At 39.6% G+C, this 18,546-nt stretch overlaps 4 protein-coding genes across 32 annotated transcripts in view; 2 read left to right on the forward strand and 2 right to left on the reverse strand.

The window, feature by feature from the left end:
* Positions 1-18,546, reverse strand: part of LOC110185388 (calcium/calmodulin-dependent protein kinase kinase 2) — a 113,066-nt gene that overhangs the window by 38,940 nt on the left and 55,580 nt on the right. The gene's annotated exons all lie outside the window — the stretch shown is intronic.
* On the reverse strand, positions 1,239-6,661 carry LOC147642802 (uncharacterized). Its single transcript, XM_086838584.1, has 2 exons — positions 5,710-6,661; positions 1,239-5,654 (listed from the first exon to the last, which is right to left on the reverse strand). The coding sequence occupies exon 1, from the start codon at positions 6,659-6,661 to the stop codon at positions 5,717-5,719; it is 945 nt and encodes a 314-aa protein (XP_086694710.1). The 3' UTR covers positions 1,239-5,654; positions 5,710-5,716.
* LOC147642803 (cytochrome b-c1 complex subunit 6, mitochondrial-like) lies at positions 5,645-17,613 on the forward strand. The gene has a single exon (XM_086838592.1). The coding sequence runs from the start codon at positions 8,358-8,360 to the stop codon at positions 8,610-8,612; it is 255 nt and encodes an 84-aa protein (XP_086694718.1). The 5' UTR covers positions 5,645-8,357; the 3' UTR covers positions 8,613-17,613.
* Positions 15,973-17,613, forward strand: LOC147642804 (uncharacterized). Its single transcript, XM_086838583.1, has one exon. It carries the CDS (start codon positions 15,973-15,975, stop codon positions 17,410-17,412), a length of 1,440 nt encoding a protein of 479 aa, XP_086694709.1. The 3' UTR covers positions 17,413-17,613.

Below are 18,546 nucleotides of genomic sequence, written 5' to 3' on the forward strand. Positions count from 1 at the left end.
TTGCAACGGGGAGATCTCTGATCTTATAAAATATATCTATGTTTGGTTAGCATTAACAAGCCAGATAGCTAACCAGCTAGTTGAAACTTTAACATCCTTATTTCTTTAAGTTTAGGACTTGGCAAAAGCCCTAATTGTAGTACCACATATGAAACTCTATCCACTCAAACATAGGAAAATATTAAGAAATTAATTGATTTTCCGTCCTACTTTATCCGATAGCTCTCATTTAGATTTTCATAGTGTTAAGCTAGTTTAGTTATTGGGCCCCGACGGACCTTTCACTGACACTGTGCAATCGCCTTCTTGCCCTTATGCTTCAAAATTTTATACATTCCCGTATTTGACACGAACCATTTGTTATTTCTTTTCACAAAAAAGGGATCAAATCGGATACAAATAATGTAGAGGAATAAAATTGTCAGCAATTCCAAAACTTTTTGGGTACTTAATTACTCTTCATATGCAGCACCTTTGTATTTCCGTAAACTACCCATGTCAATATGATTTTATTAAGCAAAAATGAATAACAACTAATGTTTTTGAGCTATCGTCTTAAAAACTAAAGAGCTTTCAGACAAAGGTAGTTTATACTGATTTGACTTCGTTAATCTTTTACTTCTTGGCTTGAAACTTTATTTAAGTTTCCGGTTCGTGTTTTTAGATGGATCTAATAGCAAAACGTAAAAGGTTCTCTTAGAAAAACAGTATTCTAGAGTAGCTTAGGTATCATGCAAGGCAGCCTTTGGATATAATAATAATAATGGATAATAGCGTATTTTCTCATTTATAGGGTATCAAAATAAAAAGAATGGAAAAAAAAAGAATTGAAAACAACTTGCTTAAATCTTAAAAACTAAAAAAAAAATTTTAATGAGAATGAAGCATCGGCACGCCGAAGTTCAAATACCCTTTCAGATTTCATTTTAATTACTAAGAATTAATACAAAATAAACAATATAAATTTTGTTAATTATTATTACACTCAATACATACATTTCATTAAGACAGACGGGCAGGCAGACAAGCGGATATGACTTAATCGACTCGGCTGTTGATTCTGATCAAGAATTGTATATCTTTTCGCGATAATACATACGCCCCAAAACTATTCATGTGTTGTAATATGGAATTTTAGTGCCCTGAGTGTTATTGGTTTTCGCGTTGCATTTCCAGATTCGCAGCTTAACGTAGCCGATGAAAATTGATTCTGGTTCAGGAAAAAACAACGCAGGTTGTAGAAATATTGTTGTCTTTTATTGACTACTTTAGCCAGAAAATGGTGAAAATAATTGACACCTGGCAGGTAGCGATATATCTGTATAAGCCCGAACCCAACTTCCATTTCATTTGGCTTTAATGGACGGTGATGCACTACGGTCACTACAATGAAATGACCCGTATGAAACCAAGCACGTGCCTGTTGAATTAGGGGTGTGAAAAGAGCACGAGGAAATTAACTACTAGCGTTTTGCCAGATTGTTTGCCTGCATGTGTACTAAGTGGGGTAGAATTAAAGTTTTTAGTTTGGGAAGAATATCGGCGTTAGGGATAAGCGTGTTATAATTTGCACATAAGACTATAAAAATTGCTTCTAATTCAAAGGAGATTCTACAGTGGCGCAACACTAAGGGTCTATGATCTAGTATTTCTATTTGGTACGTGAAAATTGAGCAGACTCAAAAAGTTAGCACTTTCCACGTCACCATGAATGACGTTATAGATAAAGGTAACGTCTGGCACAGTTCTACAATTGCTAAGGAAGGTAAATTAATTAGGAGTATTTTATAGTAGAAAGGTAATCTTTGATTTGCGTCCCAATTTAAACCGCATCGAGCGAAAAATAGAAAGTTCTTTTAACCCGATTCGATGCGTTTACTATGGTCGCTGTTCTGATGTCTCCAGCCACAGAATCTATAGGATAGGACGAACTAAAAAAATATATAAGGATTTCGAAAGATATGGGTCATTGAGTTCCGTCGAGCACCGTTTAATAAATCCAAGCACACCCTTGGCTCTATTCACCATCGACCAAATATGATCGATAAAGTCAAGTTTTTGGTCCAAGCGGACGCCCAAATCAGCGACTAAATTAATTCTTTCCAAAGAGCATCAGTTCAGCGTGTAAGTTGCAATCTTAAGTACGACACGAGAGAATGTCATAAGCTTGAAGGTAGAGTTGTTTAAGTTTAATAAATTTACGCAGCACCATGTCTGAAAATTAATAGAATCTGTTTGAAAATCCGACTGGCAGCCGACGCCCTAGTATTGCACGCACAGCTTGACGTCATCAGTGTACATAAGCACTCAGGAGTTAGTCAAGACTTTGGGCAGGTCATTTATATATGTAAATTGTAAACAATAAGGGATCCAAATGGCTCCCTTGCGGGACGCCAGAATAACCCTTAGAACATTAGATAAATTATTTTGAATGAGGACATTTTGCGACCGAATATTAGTGTTAATAACTTTACTTTATTAATTATTTTATTCCGTTCTTAATCGCTCAAAATACTGTTTTATAATTTTTTCTTGTCTTATCTCTTTACTTTTACACTTATTCGGCTCTTCTTAAACAGTGATCTGCCGCTCGCAGGCAGCTTCTCTTCAACCCCTTTTTCTCAGAGACACCCTTCCTCGAGAGAGTAACCTGCTCTCTCGAGAAAGCGCATCTCAATGAATAGTGTGCCCATAGTCTACTTATATTAATTGGCCTGTTACAACTCGGCCGTCCTGACATTGAGATAGCCCTCTATCTCTGTCTTGGTATTAACTAAATTATATATTTACAATTTCTTATAATATTTTACAATTTTTAAGTTTTGTTTTCTTTGCTTACTATGTAATATTTCCAAACTTTATATTCTATTTATGTTTTTATCCAATGTCTAATATTATTCAAACTCCAAACACCTTGATACTGATTGCTAGACAACTGTAGTATTTTTCATTCTTCATTTGAGCCTTTCTTTATACCTCTTCTGCATCTTTTCTAAGATCTTCTAAATTTTTACTAACAATTTCTACCACTTCTTCGTCTTCCAATCTATCCGTTTACTCATCACAGACATTTCCTCTTTATGGTATTCCAAATAATGTTTCACTTGGACGCTGCCTAGTACTGCTATGAATTGTATTATTCATAGAAAACTATACTTATTTAATAACCTTATCCCAATGTACTCCCCTTTCCGGCTCCGTCAATTCTGCAATCATAGGTCCTAACCTTCTATTAATTCGTTCAACCTGGCCATTCGCCTGTGGCGATCCCTGGTATCCCTGATATTACACACTTGGGTCTACTATAAGCTCGAAAAAAATCGATATATATTAATATTACTTATTTTGTATTCGTCGTCTTAGTTGTGTACAACCTAACGATTTTTGTAAATGCATCTACAACCACAAATATATGTTTTTTCGATCTGCTACTATCTACCGGTCCATAATGATCTATATGAATGATCTCAAAAGGCTTGTTGCCTTTTCTTATACTATGTAAAAGTCCATCTCCTTTACCTACTTCGGAGAGTACGCAATGCATTTTAAACAATTTTGAATGTGCTCTATGACTTTATCCTTTATATATGGAAACCAGTAGCTTTTCCCAATAACATCTAACATTTTGTCCCTCCTAATGTGACCCATTTCGTCATGTTATTTGTATCACACATGTTCCTCCATTCGATTCGGTACGTAAAATAATAATTTGTTGTCGTTACTCTTCTTATAAATCACGCCATTTCGCATTTCATATAGCTTATGCTCGCTCTCAACTCTAGAGCCCACCGTGCTATTCTTGGATTGAACTCGATTTTGTTGAGCGTTAAAGTTGCAATCTGTTACAATTTTGAACCGTTTTCCCAACAAATATATTCTAAATCTTCTTAACGTGTAAATGATGGGTAAAGTCTCTAACTCAAAACTTTGGTACTTCGCTTCCGTCGCCGTCGATCTTTTCGAAAAATAGGAAATAGGATGTAACTTGCTGTCTTCTTTCTTCTGCAGAAGCACAGCCCCAAATCCTAAAAAATCTAAATACTTGACCTTGTCCTGTAAAAATTTGCATTTGTCCATTCTCAGTTCTAACTTGTTTTCTACTAGCCTCCTAAATACTTCTACTAGCACTTTTAAATGCTCTTCTAAACTCTTACTTGCAACTAAAATATCGTCCATATATATGATTACCTACTTTTCCCTTATCAAGTCCGAGAATATGTCATTTTCAAATCTCTAGAATACCTGTGGGACTGTTTTTAGACCCATAGGCATTCGCAAAAACTCAAATTGCCCCAACGGGGTGGTAAAAGAAGTATATTTTACTGACTCTTCGTTAACAAATACATGAAAATAACCATTCTTCAGATCAAATTTTGTAAACACCGATTCCCCCATTAAATTATCCAAAAGATCATCAATTAATGGCATCGGATAATTATCTTTCGACATGATTTTTTTCAACATTCTGAAATCGATACAAAGTCTCAGTTCCCCCGACTTCTTCTTCACTAATACAACAGGAGAAACATACTGCGACTTACTAGGTTGAATAATCCCATCTCTAGTGTATTCCTCTAACATTTTTAACAATGCATTGCAATGCTTCCCTTTCACTGTATGACAGTCTCCTTGGCGCGCAGCGAAATGGTTTTGAGCTTTCCAACACTATGCTCATTTCACATTTAATTTTTGGAACTTCCGGTCGCTTCACTTGAACATAATGTGCTTCTAACAATTTGACAAACCTTTCACGCACCTTATAATTTACTTGCTCAACAATATTATACAGTTGTTCTTCCTCACAGTCTTCTAAAATGTTTATCTCCATCATCTGCTTATCAAAATTTTCTCCCAAAACTCTTTCTTGTTTCCCTAATCTTTTTGTAGCTAAAATGTTTTCAACTTCAATCATACCTAACGTGTTTTCACCTTAGACTGTGCCTAAATTCTCCATGTCTAAATATGTACCTAAACCTTTTCCATCTAAACATGTACCTAAGCTTTTGCCATCTAAACCTGTACCTAAACTTTTGCCATCTAAACCTGTACCTAAACTTTTCCATCTAAACCTGTACCTAAACTTTTCCATCTAAACCTGTACCTAAACTTTGTCCATCTAACCCTGTACCTAAACTTTTTCCATCTAAACCTGTACCTAAACTTTTTCCATCTAAACCTGTACCTAAACTTTGTCCATCTATCCATGTACCTAAACTTTTTCCATCTAAACCTGTACCTAAACTTTTTCCATCTAATTTACTTTCTAAACATTCGCAATCCGATTCTCTATCCAATTCATAAAGTCATTAGTATTATCATCCAATAAACTAACATTTGTCTCATTGCTACTTTGGAAATCAGTTCTCTCCACCGTAATTATTTTTAAAGTTTCCAAATTAATTTTCAAGTCGCAAGCTTCCATAAAATCCCTACCCAGCACAACATTACAGAGCTTTGAATCGACAGCCACAACAGTTAAATGGAACCAAATCTTTACTTCTATTTTCATAATAAAATATAACATTTTTCCCTAGCTGTTTACTCTACTCTTATTTAATCCATAATATGGTTCTTCTTGGGGGTCTAATCTAAGTTTTTGGGTACATACAAATATTTTATAACCGATACTGGGCTTCCTGAATCGATCAAGCATTCTGTAATAATTGGCTGGTCAGAGTTTTCATAAACAAAAATTTTTAATAATCTTACGTAGTTATTAGCAACATCCTTCTTGCTTTTGGGGCATTTTCCGATGAAATGATCTATCGCCACATCCATAGCAAGATAGCTTATTGCACTCTCTTACCCAGTGCCCTTTTCCGGTGCAGTTATAGCAACGCGTCTTCTTGCTTGGCGACTCATCCTTCTCGGAGTATCTTTTCTTTCTTTCCGGAGCCCTTGCTGGCAACCTAATGTCGGCAAACGCTTTAACCATCCGTCCAGGGTTTTCAAAACACTGCAGCTTGGCCTTAAGCCCATCCAACAACTCGTCATCCTCCATGTTTACTTCTCGTGCCAAATTGCGCTTTTCTTCGAAGTAAACCGCAAATTTTTCGGTTGGTTTCCATAACCGTGCCTCGAATTTACGTCTCAACTCGGCTTTCGACTCGTTGCCGCCAAACGCAATAAGTAACTGATCCACCAGCTCTCTCGTCGTTTCTCCGAACCGGGTTGCATCCGCATGCAGCCACTGCAAAGCGCTGCCTTTCAATTTTGCAATCAGCAACACTCTGCTTTGGGTGTCCGATAGCTTGTATAATTTCGCTATGTTTTCCCATTGGGAGACCCAGGCCCGAACGGAAATATTCTCCGAAAAATCCATTAGGATTTGCTTCGCAAAAGCGAACGCAGCTGATGAAAAATCATCTCCAACGCCTCTGCCATCATTTGTGCCGCTGCCGCCGTTTTGTCCGTTGTCAAGACGTTGAAAATTCCTAAAATTCTCGCTGGTCTCTCTTTCGCTCTTCTCTACCTCATTCGCCAAGCCATGCTCGACTGCTTGTTCAAACATGTCGTCGTTATTCTCAGACGCCTCAATTCTGGCGCCGATCGGTCGCGCGACGGCATTTCTCAAACCAAAGCTGTCGATCTGCTGTTGAAGAATTCCGAGAACCTTCCTTGCCTTCTCTATTTCTTGGCGTAGCTCGTCCATAGTTTCCATGCCTAGAGCCAGTTCGGCTCGATTTTGCTGCACACGCTGCTCCAACAATGCACCTTCCGCATCTCCATCCTCTATTTCCTGCTCCTCCTAACTTATTACTGGAGCACTGCCGCGCCTTTAAGGTGGAAGCGCACATAGCCGGGAGTACAGATCGGCTTTTGATCGTAGATAAGTTCAGACACTCCAACCATGTTTTGAGCTGAGTCACAGTCACTTCTTTTATGTCTAAATCCATTTTTTTAATGAGCGAATGTTAATAACTTTACTTTATTAATTATTTTATTCCGTTCTTAATTACTCAAAATACTGTTTTATACTTTTGTCTTGTCTTGTCTCTTTACTTATACACGTCTTATCTTATTCGGCTCTTCTTAAACAGTGATCTGCCGCTCGCAGGTACCTACTCTTCAACCCCTTTTTCACAGATAGGCCCTTCCACGACTGAGTAACCTGCTCTCTCGAGAGAGCGCATCTCAATTAATAGTGTGCCCATAGTCTACTTATATTAATTGGCCTGTTACACTTTTGAGTCCTGCCATTCAGATAACTTGAGATCCAATTGAGAAGATCAATTGAAAAACCGATTAAATCGAGTTTCCTAACGATCCTAACAATTCTCTCATTGTTAACAGAGTCAAATGCTTTACTGAAATCAGTATACAATACATCTGTCTGAAAGGTATTATGGAAGACATTTATAATATATCTGAACTACACAGGTTCTGCAAATAAAGAAAAGTTCGAAAAGTTTTGGAATGGCCGACAACTTAATGATTCCTCTATAATTTTTGGCATCCGATTTGCTACCTTTTTAAAGATTTTAAAGAAGAGAGCTTTCGTTTAGGATGAAGCTGAAAATTAAGTTCGATTTGGGTATGACGTAGGAATAAGTCTGATATAATTTCGAAGAGTTTATTTAAAATGATTGTAAAACTTCGGTAGTATTTTCAAATGATAGTTAATATATATAATAATAGTTAGTTTAGGGCGAAGGCGAGAGCGCAATAAAGCTCTCTCGCGCTCTTCGCGAATTCGCCTCGCCTTCGCCAACCTTAGATAAGCTAGGCTAAGCATATGAAATATATGATTCGCATTTTGAACTCGAAGCGACGCACCACTTTTTTTCGTTCGCCAAAAGTCTGCCACCACAACTCGGTTTTTCGTCATTTAATATTTTAATTTTTCTAATAAACTAATTAGAAAATTCATGGCGCCCCCGGGTGGACTAGACAAAAAAAAGGCAACATAATTAAATAATTAATAATAGTGACAGTGACACAATATATATATATCTATACTATTATATAAAGACGTAATGTAAGTTTGTTTGTATGAATTGAATAGGCTCCGAAAGTACTTGGCAGATTTGAAAAATTCGCTGTTGGAAAGCTACATCATTCCTGAGTGTCATAGGCTATATTTCATTTAAAAAAAAAATAGGCATCCTTACTAAAATTAAGATAACGTAATCCAAGGTGTTAAAAAAAAAAAACAAAAAACTACCTTACATCTACCGCCCTCTACAGGCAGCCAAAGCATTTCCTGTCAAACATTCAAAACATATTGAAATAAGCTCTAGTTGAAATAGCTCTAGTTTAGACATTTTGATTATATCACCGTCAAATTCTAAAAAAAGGTTATTAAGGTTGTAAATTTTATTTAAACTTAATTACTAGCCTGGCGTTCACTTAGCAATATGGCTTTTAACTGGTTTTCACTGCCCATTGTTAAAGCCGATGATGAAGACGAGTTAATTGATCCTCAAGGCGCACTTAGAGAAAAATGCCATGCTAAGGCACATATTGAGGCTTTGTACAACAAATACCAGGAGTGCAATGATCGTGTAAATGGACGATCTAAAACAACTGAGACGTGCGTGGAAGAATTGTTTGACTATGTCGCTGAATTAGATCATTGTGTTGCGCACAGTCTTTTCTCTAAACTTAAATAGCTTAACATGAAAGCGATAAATATAAAAGGAATTGGAGATAAAAATTTTATTTTTTTGTTCAGGTTCAGTAAGAAACGAAGTCATGCCACCCAAGAAGTCGAGTTTGGGTCGTCGTAATCGTAATACAGAAGCAAAAAAAACGTAAGATTACGAATATAACTGACGAAGAACGGGCCTACATCCGAGAGACTGATCGGCTGAGAGCAATGCAGATGCACAAGGAAGAATCAGCAGAAAGACGAGCAGATAGGCTTGAGAGAAAACGATTAAGAGTTAGACAGTCGCGTTCTGCAGCAATCGATTTGATTCACTCTCAAAATAATGAACGCGACAGGGCAAGGGTAGCTGAAGCGTGCAGAAGATCAGATATAATCCAACTATTGATTACAGCTCAAATCGAATGTCGTTATTGGCCGGATGCATCAGGTCTGTATATACTGTCAGGCCTCTTCGATTGAATCAGACGAAACTTCGGTCCGAGGAATATATCCATTTGCGGGATGCTGTGATGAATGCTGCAACTCTTTTGAAGGATGGCAAAACTGCTCATTCTACTTTTAAACTTCCACTATCCGTCAATCTTGAACAACAATCTACATGTTCAAAACGCAAAAATGGACCTATTGGTAAATTACTAAAAGACGCCTCATTGATTATGTGGGACGAATGCACGATGAGCCATAGAGCACATATAGAGGCCGTGAACCGAACCTTACAGGATCTAAGGAACTCCTCTGCAGTCATGGGCGGGATTACTTTTGTATTTGCTGGAGATTTTCGACAGACTCTACCCGTTATTAACAGAGGCACGCGAGCAGATATCATCAACGCCTTCAAGATAATAGAGAACGACAAAAGACGTTAAGAGCGAGAAGTCGCAATCAAGCTTTAGCCCACAGTAAAAGATCGGCTTTTAGATACGATCCACAGATTGATTATGCTCATCAGTCTTCAATACAAATCGGCGATATGAATAAGATATGCCCTAAGTGTTCAGCAAAAAAATGGGTCGATGAAACAAATGGAATGTGCTGTGCTTCTGGAAAAGTTAGTCTCCCAAGTATTCAGGAACCACCACAGCCAATAAAAAATCTTTTGACAAATAATCATTCGCTATCTAGACATTTCATAACCAACATCCGTAAGTACAATAGCCTATTTCAAATGACTTCATTTGGCGCAAAAGAAATAAGAGATGGTAATTTTATGCCAACTTTTAAAATAGAGGGACAAGTATATCATCTTATTGGTAGCCTTTTACCACCACCAGGCCAAAATCCACAATACTTGCAGGTATATTTCATTTCAGAAGCAGATAAGCTATCATTGAGGTCAAACATAGCTCCAACGCTGAAAATAAATTTAATTAACGAACTACAGACCGCACTGAATAACCACAATGTATATATACGAAGCTTTAAACAAAACATAGAACGCAATTCTTCGGATAATTTAAAATTAATTATTGATTCCGACCGCCCACCACAGACAGCACACCCGATACAATGCTCCAGCTGTAAACGAGGTAGCCGTTCTCTTGATTGACGAAGAAAAAGGCCCCAGAGATATAGTGATCGACGGAAGAGACGGCCAACTTAAAAGGGTCTCTGAGTTACACCGATCGTATGATCCACTACAGTATCCCTTAATGTTCGTGAAAGGAGAAGACGGTTATTATTTAACCATTCCGCAGGAAGGTACAGCGCGTAACAAAACTGTGACGTGCATGCAATTTTATGCATTTAGGTTGATGATTAGAGCTAACTGTTTTAATGCATTACATTATTACAGGGACTTATTTAGTCAATATATTGTCCATATGATGGCAAAAATGATATCGGAACGATTGAATTACATATGTCGTAACCAACAGAGACTAAGGGCTGAAGAATACATTCATCTCAGAGATGCTTTAAATCAAGACGGAAATGTTGACCCATCAAATATAGGTCAACGCGTAATCTTGCCATCTTCATTTACAGGTTCTCCGCGTTACCTGCATGAAAAAACCCAAGACGCGATGACTTATGTCAGAAATTACGGGAGACCAGACTTATTTGTCACATTTACGTGCAACCCCGAATGGCCTGAAATTAAAGCAGAACTACTACCTGATCAGCGATCTTTCGATCGTCATGACATCATTTCAAGGGTGTTTCATTTGAAAATGAAGAAATAAATGTTTTACTCATGGTCAACTGTATGTTGGTCTATCGCGAGTCGGAGCCCCTGAAAATCAATTTATTTTGCTGCCACAAAATAAAACAACATCAAATATTGTTTAGAGAGAAGCACTAACTAAATAAATGTAATGAACTCAATAATTGAAAAAAAAGGATGAATATGTGTCATATTATTATTATTATTATGAATGTGTTAAAATTGACTAATCTAAATGTAATGTTTAATTCCCGTGCGAAGCAGGGACGGGCCGGCTAGTATACATATAAATACATACATATATAAAAAATTCATGGTATAAAAATACATAAGTGTGTTGAACAAGCCAGTGGTTAGTGCTTGTAGAAATTGTTGCCCGCGACGCGCTGTGTGAAATAAATTTAATTTAAATAATTTAAATAAATTAACCGTGTCGGTCGGAAAAGAAAAAACTCTGCTGCGCCAACTACTGCCATCAACGAGGGAGCAAGAAGCACAGGAAAGTGGCAGCTGGAATATATTGATATATATACATATATCACCAAGCAGAGGTATTTGTGCAAAAAATTGAAAGCTGGAGTAAAATAAATTTATTGTTTATTGTCTTGTGCTGAAATATTGCACCTCGCTTTCAATTCTTGGCACATACGTATTATAGTAGAGCAACATTGCATGTATTTATTCAATTATATATATTGTCTAAAATTAACATATACATACATACATAAAATTGAACCGCACTTGGACGCAACATTTATTTATGTTATTTATTGTATTATATTGCAATCACTGTCGCCCCCCCCCCCCCCTCTCTCGTTAGAACTCGCTTTAATAGTTGGGAAGTTAATCCAAGCTTGCGCACCAATACATAAAGCCTTATATACTAGCAGCTGCAGCGGTGAACTTTTTCGTTTTCGCTTTCGCTTGTGTGCCGGTGTAGTCGTTGTTGTTGTTGGGCTCTTTTAGTTTGGCGCGCTTAGATTAGCGGACCGCCAAGTGACGCGCTACCCTGTTTTTGTCGGGTATACGCTTTTTCGGTCATTTGATTGGCAGACCGCCAAGTGACGCGCTACCCTGTTTTTGTCGGGTATACTCTTTTTCGGTCATTTGATTGGCGGACCGCCAAGTGACGCGCTACCCTGTTTTTGTCGGGTATACACTTTTCGGCGTCACTTGCACCCACTATTATTATTGATACTGCGTGACTCGTTTCAATTAAATAAATTATTGTCATCAGAAAAAATATTTAATAGTCTTTTCGAACAAAATAAAAATATTAATTTGTAATATTAATTAATTAATTATTAATATTAAATATTTATTAAATTAAAAAGAATATTTATATATATATATATATATTTTTATTATTTTTAATTGAGTGTTTATTTGATATTATTTATATTAGATTCGAAAGCTATAATTAATACTTTCGTCGTCTTTCTGCTTTAAACAATAATTTTCGGCCATTATTATCATTCTTGGGAAATTAATTTAATTAATTCGTAAAAATGAGCCAGGACACAAAGAATAAATCTCTTCTGGAGGAGTTAAAAAGCAAGCTCCAAAATAGGGTCAGAACCATTCGCCGATTAAACGAGCGGCTGGAACAGGGTTCGATTCCGATTTTAGAAGAAGAATTGAAATGTCGACTCGAAAACTTAAATGCTTCAATTAGCAAGGCAAATCAAATCCAAGAACAGATAGAAGAAATAGATAGTGGCGATGAATATGGCGACGAGTTGGAAGAACTTAGCATCGTGACCAAGGCAAAATTGATGTCATTATTATCTGCCATTAAGACAGCAGCCAGCAGCGAAACTCCGGGATCAGCTGCGGCAGCACCAACTCGTGCGCGACTTCCGAATTTGGCATTGCCAAAATTTAGTGGAAATTATTCGGAATTTAAAAATTTTATTAGCCTCTTCGAAACTTTGGTTCATAAAGATGCCAGCATTCCAGTTATCGAAAAATTTAACCACTTAATTTCATGTCTCTCTGGTGAAGCTTTAGGAACAATTAAAGCTTACCAAGTCACCGAGAGTAATTACGAAAAGGCGATGGCCAGTTTAAAAAAGGTTTACGATAACGAATGCCTCATCTTTATGAATAATATTTCAACATTGTTTAGTCTTCCAAAAATATCGCATCAATCCGCATCCTCCTTGAGAAATCTTATCGACACTGTTTCGTCGATTTACGGTTCTCTGCTATCGATAGGAGATGATACAAAAATTTCAAACGCAATGTTGATATATTTGGTATTAAATAGAGTCGACCCAGTGACCAAACAAAAATGGGAGGAACAGCTCGATTATGAGACATTGCCACTTTGGTCCGATTGTGAAAAAATGTTAAATCGCCGATACCAGCATTTATCGGCTGAAGAATCAACAAAACCAAAGCTGGAAAAATTACCGTCAAGCAAACCACACAATCGAAGCTCATTTTCGTGTTCCTCCTCCAACAGCAAGCCTCATCAAATTTGTAGCTATTGCAATGCAGAAGATCATTCACTACAGAATTGCAGCCCGTTTGGGCGTCTCTCTGTAATGCAAAGGTTCGAGTTTGTTAAGTCAGCCTCCTTATGCATCAATTGTCTGCGAAAAGGCCATACTGTGTCAAAATGCAAGGGAAAAAAGTGTAGAGCTTGTGACCGCTCACATCACATTCTGCTCCACAGATACACAGTGCCTGATAAAAGTTTAGCGTTGCCACCCCTTCAAGAGAATATTTCTCCTCCTTTTAACCAAGAGCAGCCTTCCACGTCACATGTTATGCATGCTAATTCATTGGACAGGGTAATCTTGGCTACGTCAATCGTAAGCGTGCGCACCAAAAGCGGCGAATACGTTTTAGCCCGAGCACTTCTGGACTCTGGGTCTCAAACGAATTTCATAACAGAAAAATTAGCGAACCGCTTACAGATTCGTAGAGAGGAGTCGTGTATCAACTTAGTATTGGCGAATCCAATTCTCAAGTCAAGAAAAAGATACACACCGTGGTGAAGTCACGAATCAATGGAAGTGAGTTCTCGTTCGATTTCTGGATTTTAAAATCGATCACCGGTTATCATCCCGATCAATCGGTGAACGTCGGCGATTGGAAGATCCCAAAGAACCTCCCATTAGCAGACCCCTACTTTTACAAGTCTCAAAAAATTGATATGCTAATCGGAGCCGAATCATTTTTCGAATTGCTGGCTGTTGGTCAAATTAAACAAGGTCCTGACTATCCAACTCTTCAAAAGACCCTTCTTGGTTGGGTTGTCTCGGGGAGATATAAATCTGCAGCCCCGAAGCAAGTTGTGAATAGTTTCAGTTGTAGTGAAGAATCGTTGGTGTCGATTGACACCACGCTACAGAAATTTTGGTCACTGGAGGAAATGCCAAATCCAAAGAAAATTCTGTCGCCTGAGCACAAATTATGTGAAGAGTACTACAGGAAGACTACTCAGGTATTGCCATCAGGTCGGTTTGAAGTAAGGCTGCCGTTTAAATCTGACCCTAAGGGGTTAGGCAATTCTTTTGATGTTGCAAAACGGCGGTTTTTGTCGCTTGAGAGAAGGTTGTCTCGAGATCCTGACTTAAAGACCATGTATTTGGAATTTATGGAAGAATATCTCGCCTTAGGTCATATGTCGCCTACAGACAACAAAATTCCTTCCACTCCACATTATGTCATTCCCCATCAATGTGTGTTGAGGCCCCAGAGTACGTCAACAAAGTTGCGCGTTGTTTTCGATGCATCGTGCAAAACATCGACTCAGGTGGCCTTAAATGACATCTTGATGGTGGGACCGACAATCCAAGAAGAGTTGTACTCCACTCTACTCCGCTTCCGGCTGCACAGGTATGCCGTGACTGCCGATGTAAAAAAGATGTATCGCCAAGTGATGGTTAACGAAGCGGATAGGCAGTTTCAACTCATAGTGTGGAGAAGAGACCCCTCTGAATCCTTGAGATTATACAAGCTCAACACCGTTACATATGGTACTGGACCAGCCCCTTTTCTTGCTATTCGGTATTTAAAAAGGTTGAGTGAATCTGCGAAACTTTCATTCCCTAGAGCTGCCGACGTAATTGGATCCGATTTTTACGTCGATGACATGCTAACTGGTGCTGCATGCGTAGAGGAGCTACGGACAATCAAGTCTGAAGTGTCTCAGGTTCTTCAAACAGCAGGTTTTGAATTGACAAAGTGGTTTTCAAACTCACCTGAGGTCACTGCATCTGAGAGCACAGTTAAGTCGATACCTATCTCGGACTCAGAGTCAACTAAGGCGTTAGGAATATCTTGGTTGCCTAGCGAAGATGCCTTCAAATTTAAAATTGACGATTCTGTCATGGGTCTCCGAGCGACAAAACGGAACATTTTATCGGTGACATCCAAGCTGTTTGACCCCCTCGGCTTATTAAGTCCCATTGTAATAAAGGGAAAGATCCTATTGCAGCAACTGTGGCTTAAGAAGTTAGACTGGGATGAGTCAATTCCGCTGAATTTAGAAACTGCATGGAATATGCTAAAAAACACCTTGTCGCAATTGGATAAGATAGCTATTCCTCGGTTTGTGCATACTGATCCGATGTCACCGGTGCAATTACATGCCTTTGCCGACGCATCCATGAGAGCTTATGGAGCTTGCGTCTACGTTCGTAGCAAATCTGCTGAAGGTTACAAAATATCGTTGTTGACTTCAAAGTCGAAAGTAGCGCCGCTCAAGACAAAAACGCTCCCAAGGCTTGAGTTATGTGCCGCTCACCTTTTCGCAGATCTCTGCCAGAGAATCAAACCGCTAATAAATGTCCCTATCGAGCGAATCGTTTACTGGTCGGATTCGGAAGTCACTCTCCATTGGATCCGATCTCATCCATCGTCGTTGTCGACATTCGTTTCGAACAGGGTTGCGGAGATTCAAGAATGGTCAGGACAGGCTACATGGCGGCATGTTCCAACGAAGCAGAACCCAGCAGATATAGTGTCTAGAGGTTGTGACGTCGACGAAATTGGACAGTCGATCTGGTTCACGGGGCCTCAATTTCTGAAGGACGAGGAGGAGAACTAGCCCAAAAATGTTCATTTCGAACCGGATTAGGAAGTCTTGCGGCAGGAATCAAGAAAGACTGTGGTCGGACTGACTGATTTGCTGGACGTCATCGAGGGATTCTCGTCACACCTGAAACTGCTGAGAGTGTTCGCTTATATGTTCCGCTTTATAAGAAAATGTAAAGACAAGAGTATAGTTTTCGAAAAAACTCTGTCACCGACTGAATATACTGAAGCATTTAATAAGATCGTCGAAATAATTCAGAATCAAGAGTATCAAGTAGAAATAGTAAAAATTCGTAAAGGTTCCAAGGTCGGCCCAAGTCTTCAGCGATTGAACCCATTCATCCATGAAGACGCCGGCATTTGGTGCAATTTTTCGTTGTTGCGAGTTGGGGGGCGACTAGCAAACGCTCCTATATCTTACGATGCCAAGTTTCCCTTGCTGTTGACGAAACGCTCCCAATTTGTGCAGAGCTACGTCCGGCATCTGCACCACACAAATTTTCATGTCGGTCCTCGAGCACTTGTAAGCATCCTACGACAGCGTATTTGGACCATAAACGCTCAGGAACTCTGCAGTCAGACAGTTCGATCATGTGTGCGCTGTTTTAAATACAAGCCCCGACTGATGACTCAAATTATGGGAAATCTTCCCGCAGAAAGACTCCGTGCTCCCCGCCCATTTGCAATATGTGGCGTTGATTTTTGTGGCCCTGTTTATACGACATTGAAAATACGAGGAAGGCCCCCATATAAGTCCTACATTGCCTTATTTGTTTGTTTTGCGTCCAAGGCGGTTCATTTAGAAATTGTTTCAGACCTAAGTACTGACTCTTTTTTATTGGCTTTTCAAAGGTTTATTGGTCGCCGAGGATGTCCCCAGACCGTGCATTGCGACAACGCGACGAACTTCGTCGGAGCGAGTCGCCACTTCCAGGCTCTTCGCGAGAGGCTCGAGGAGCAGGCGGACGCGATTCGCGAATTCGCATCAAAAAGCGGATGCGAATTTGCGTTCACACCCCCTCGGGCTCCGCACATGGGCGGACTATGGGAGGCAGGTGTGAAAACTGCCAAGCACCTACTCCTACGAGCGGTGGGCGGCGCACTCCTCAACGCAGAAGAGCTGGGGACAGTCCTCGTCGGAATCGAGGCCATAATGAACTCGCGGCCCCTCGGAGCTCTCAGCCAGGACCCAAGCGACGGAGAGGCACTCACTCCAGGACACCTGCTGACAGGCGGGCCCCTCGTCGCAGCACCAGCACTGCGGACCCCGGACCAGGCGAGTCTCAGCTGCTTGCGGCGATGGCGGCTTGTCTCGTCAGCCAAGCAAATGTTTTGGCGGCGATGGTCCCGGGAGTATGTGCTGGGCCTTCAAATACGAGGCAAGTGGCACCACGACCAGGAGAACGTCAAGGAGGGACAGCTCGTCATAGTGGCAGAGGACAACCTGCCGCCTCAACAGTGGCTCCTCGGACGGATCGTCGCGACGCACGCAGGGAAGGACGGCATGGTCAGGGTCGTCGACCTTAGACGGAGCGATGGAGCCATCTTCCGAAGGGCGATCCACAAGCTGGCGCCGCTTCCAGGAGGTTGAAGCCGTGGAGGCGTTCAACGGGGCCGGTGTTGGCTGAATTCACAATTTTTGAAGTCTAGTGTAGTTAGTTTAGGGCGAAGGCGAGAGCGCAATAAAGCTCTCTCGCGCTCTTCGCGAATTCGCCTCGCCTTCGCCAACCTTAGATAAGCTAGGCTAAGCATATGAAATATATGATTCGCATTTTGAACTCGAAGCGACAAACCACTTTTTTTCGTTCGCCAAAAGTCTGCCACCACAACTCGGTTTTTCGTAATTTAATTTTTTAATTTTTCTAATAAACTAATTAGAAAATTCAATTTTCTTTCGTTATACTATAAAATGGAGCGTTAGCGCTGAAGTATTTCAATATTTGAATTGCTAGCTGTTCCCCAGAGCTGGATAGCGTAGGTCCAAACAAGCTTCAAAATGACTATGTAGAGGAGAATTTTGTTTTCCAAAGTGGCTGCTGATTTTCTTCATTGAGTTAATTTTAATTTTCCAGCAAATAAACCACGCTTTAATCAGACTGAGCTCACATTGCAAGAGTTTAGATGCTTCGTCTCGAGATGCGCTTGCTGCCAGAATGGTTGTATCGTCAGCATATGTTGCAATGGTGCAGTTGTTTGTTACTGGCATATCTTTCGTGTATAGAGTTTAAAGGACTGGTCCCATTACACTCCCTTGAGGAACCCCTGCGTTTATGAGAAGTAGTGTTTACGTTTAATTTCTCTGATGCACGTAGAAGCATCTCTTAGACAAGGAGGATCTCAGTAATACATAGTATGGGGCTGGTAGCCATTTCTTTATCTTGTAGAATAATACATTGTGCCAAACACGATCAAACACTTGTTGAACATCAAGAAACGTAGCAGTACAGTATTTTTTGTTCTCAAGTGCAGATACAATTTCTGAATTTTTCTGAATCCGAATTGATATTCAGGAATGATGGCAAGTTCGTCCAAAATTGGCAACATTTTCTTCAGTAGAATTTTTTCAAAAATTTTCGAGAATATTGACAACAGACTAATGGGACGGTAAGATGGAAGTTCAGTTTCTGGCTTGTTTGGCTTGAGGATCATAATGATTTCTGCACATTTCCATTGACTTGGGAAATGGTCTAGTCTGAGAATAGCGTTAAATACTAGCGTGAGAGAC

Source organism: Drosophila serrata, unplaced genomic scaffold, assembly GCF_035046125.1.
Source record: "Drosophila serrata isolate PLE 108 unplaced genomic scaffold, ASM3504612v1 contig_350, whole genome shotgun sequence".
NCBI classification, from domain to species: Eukaryota; Metazoa; Arthropoda; class Insecta; order Diptera; family Drosophilidae; genus Drosophila; species Drosophila serrata.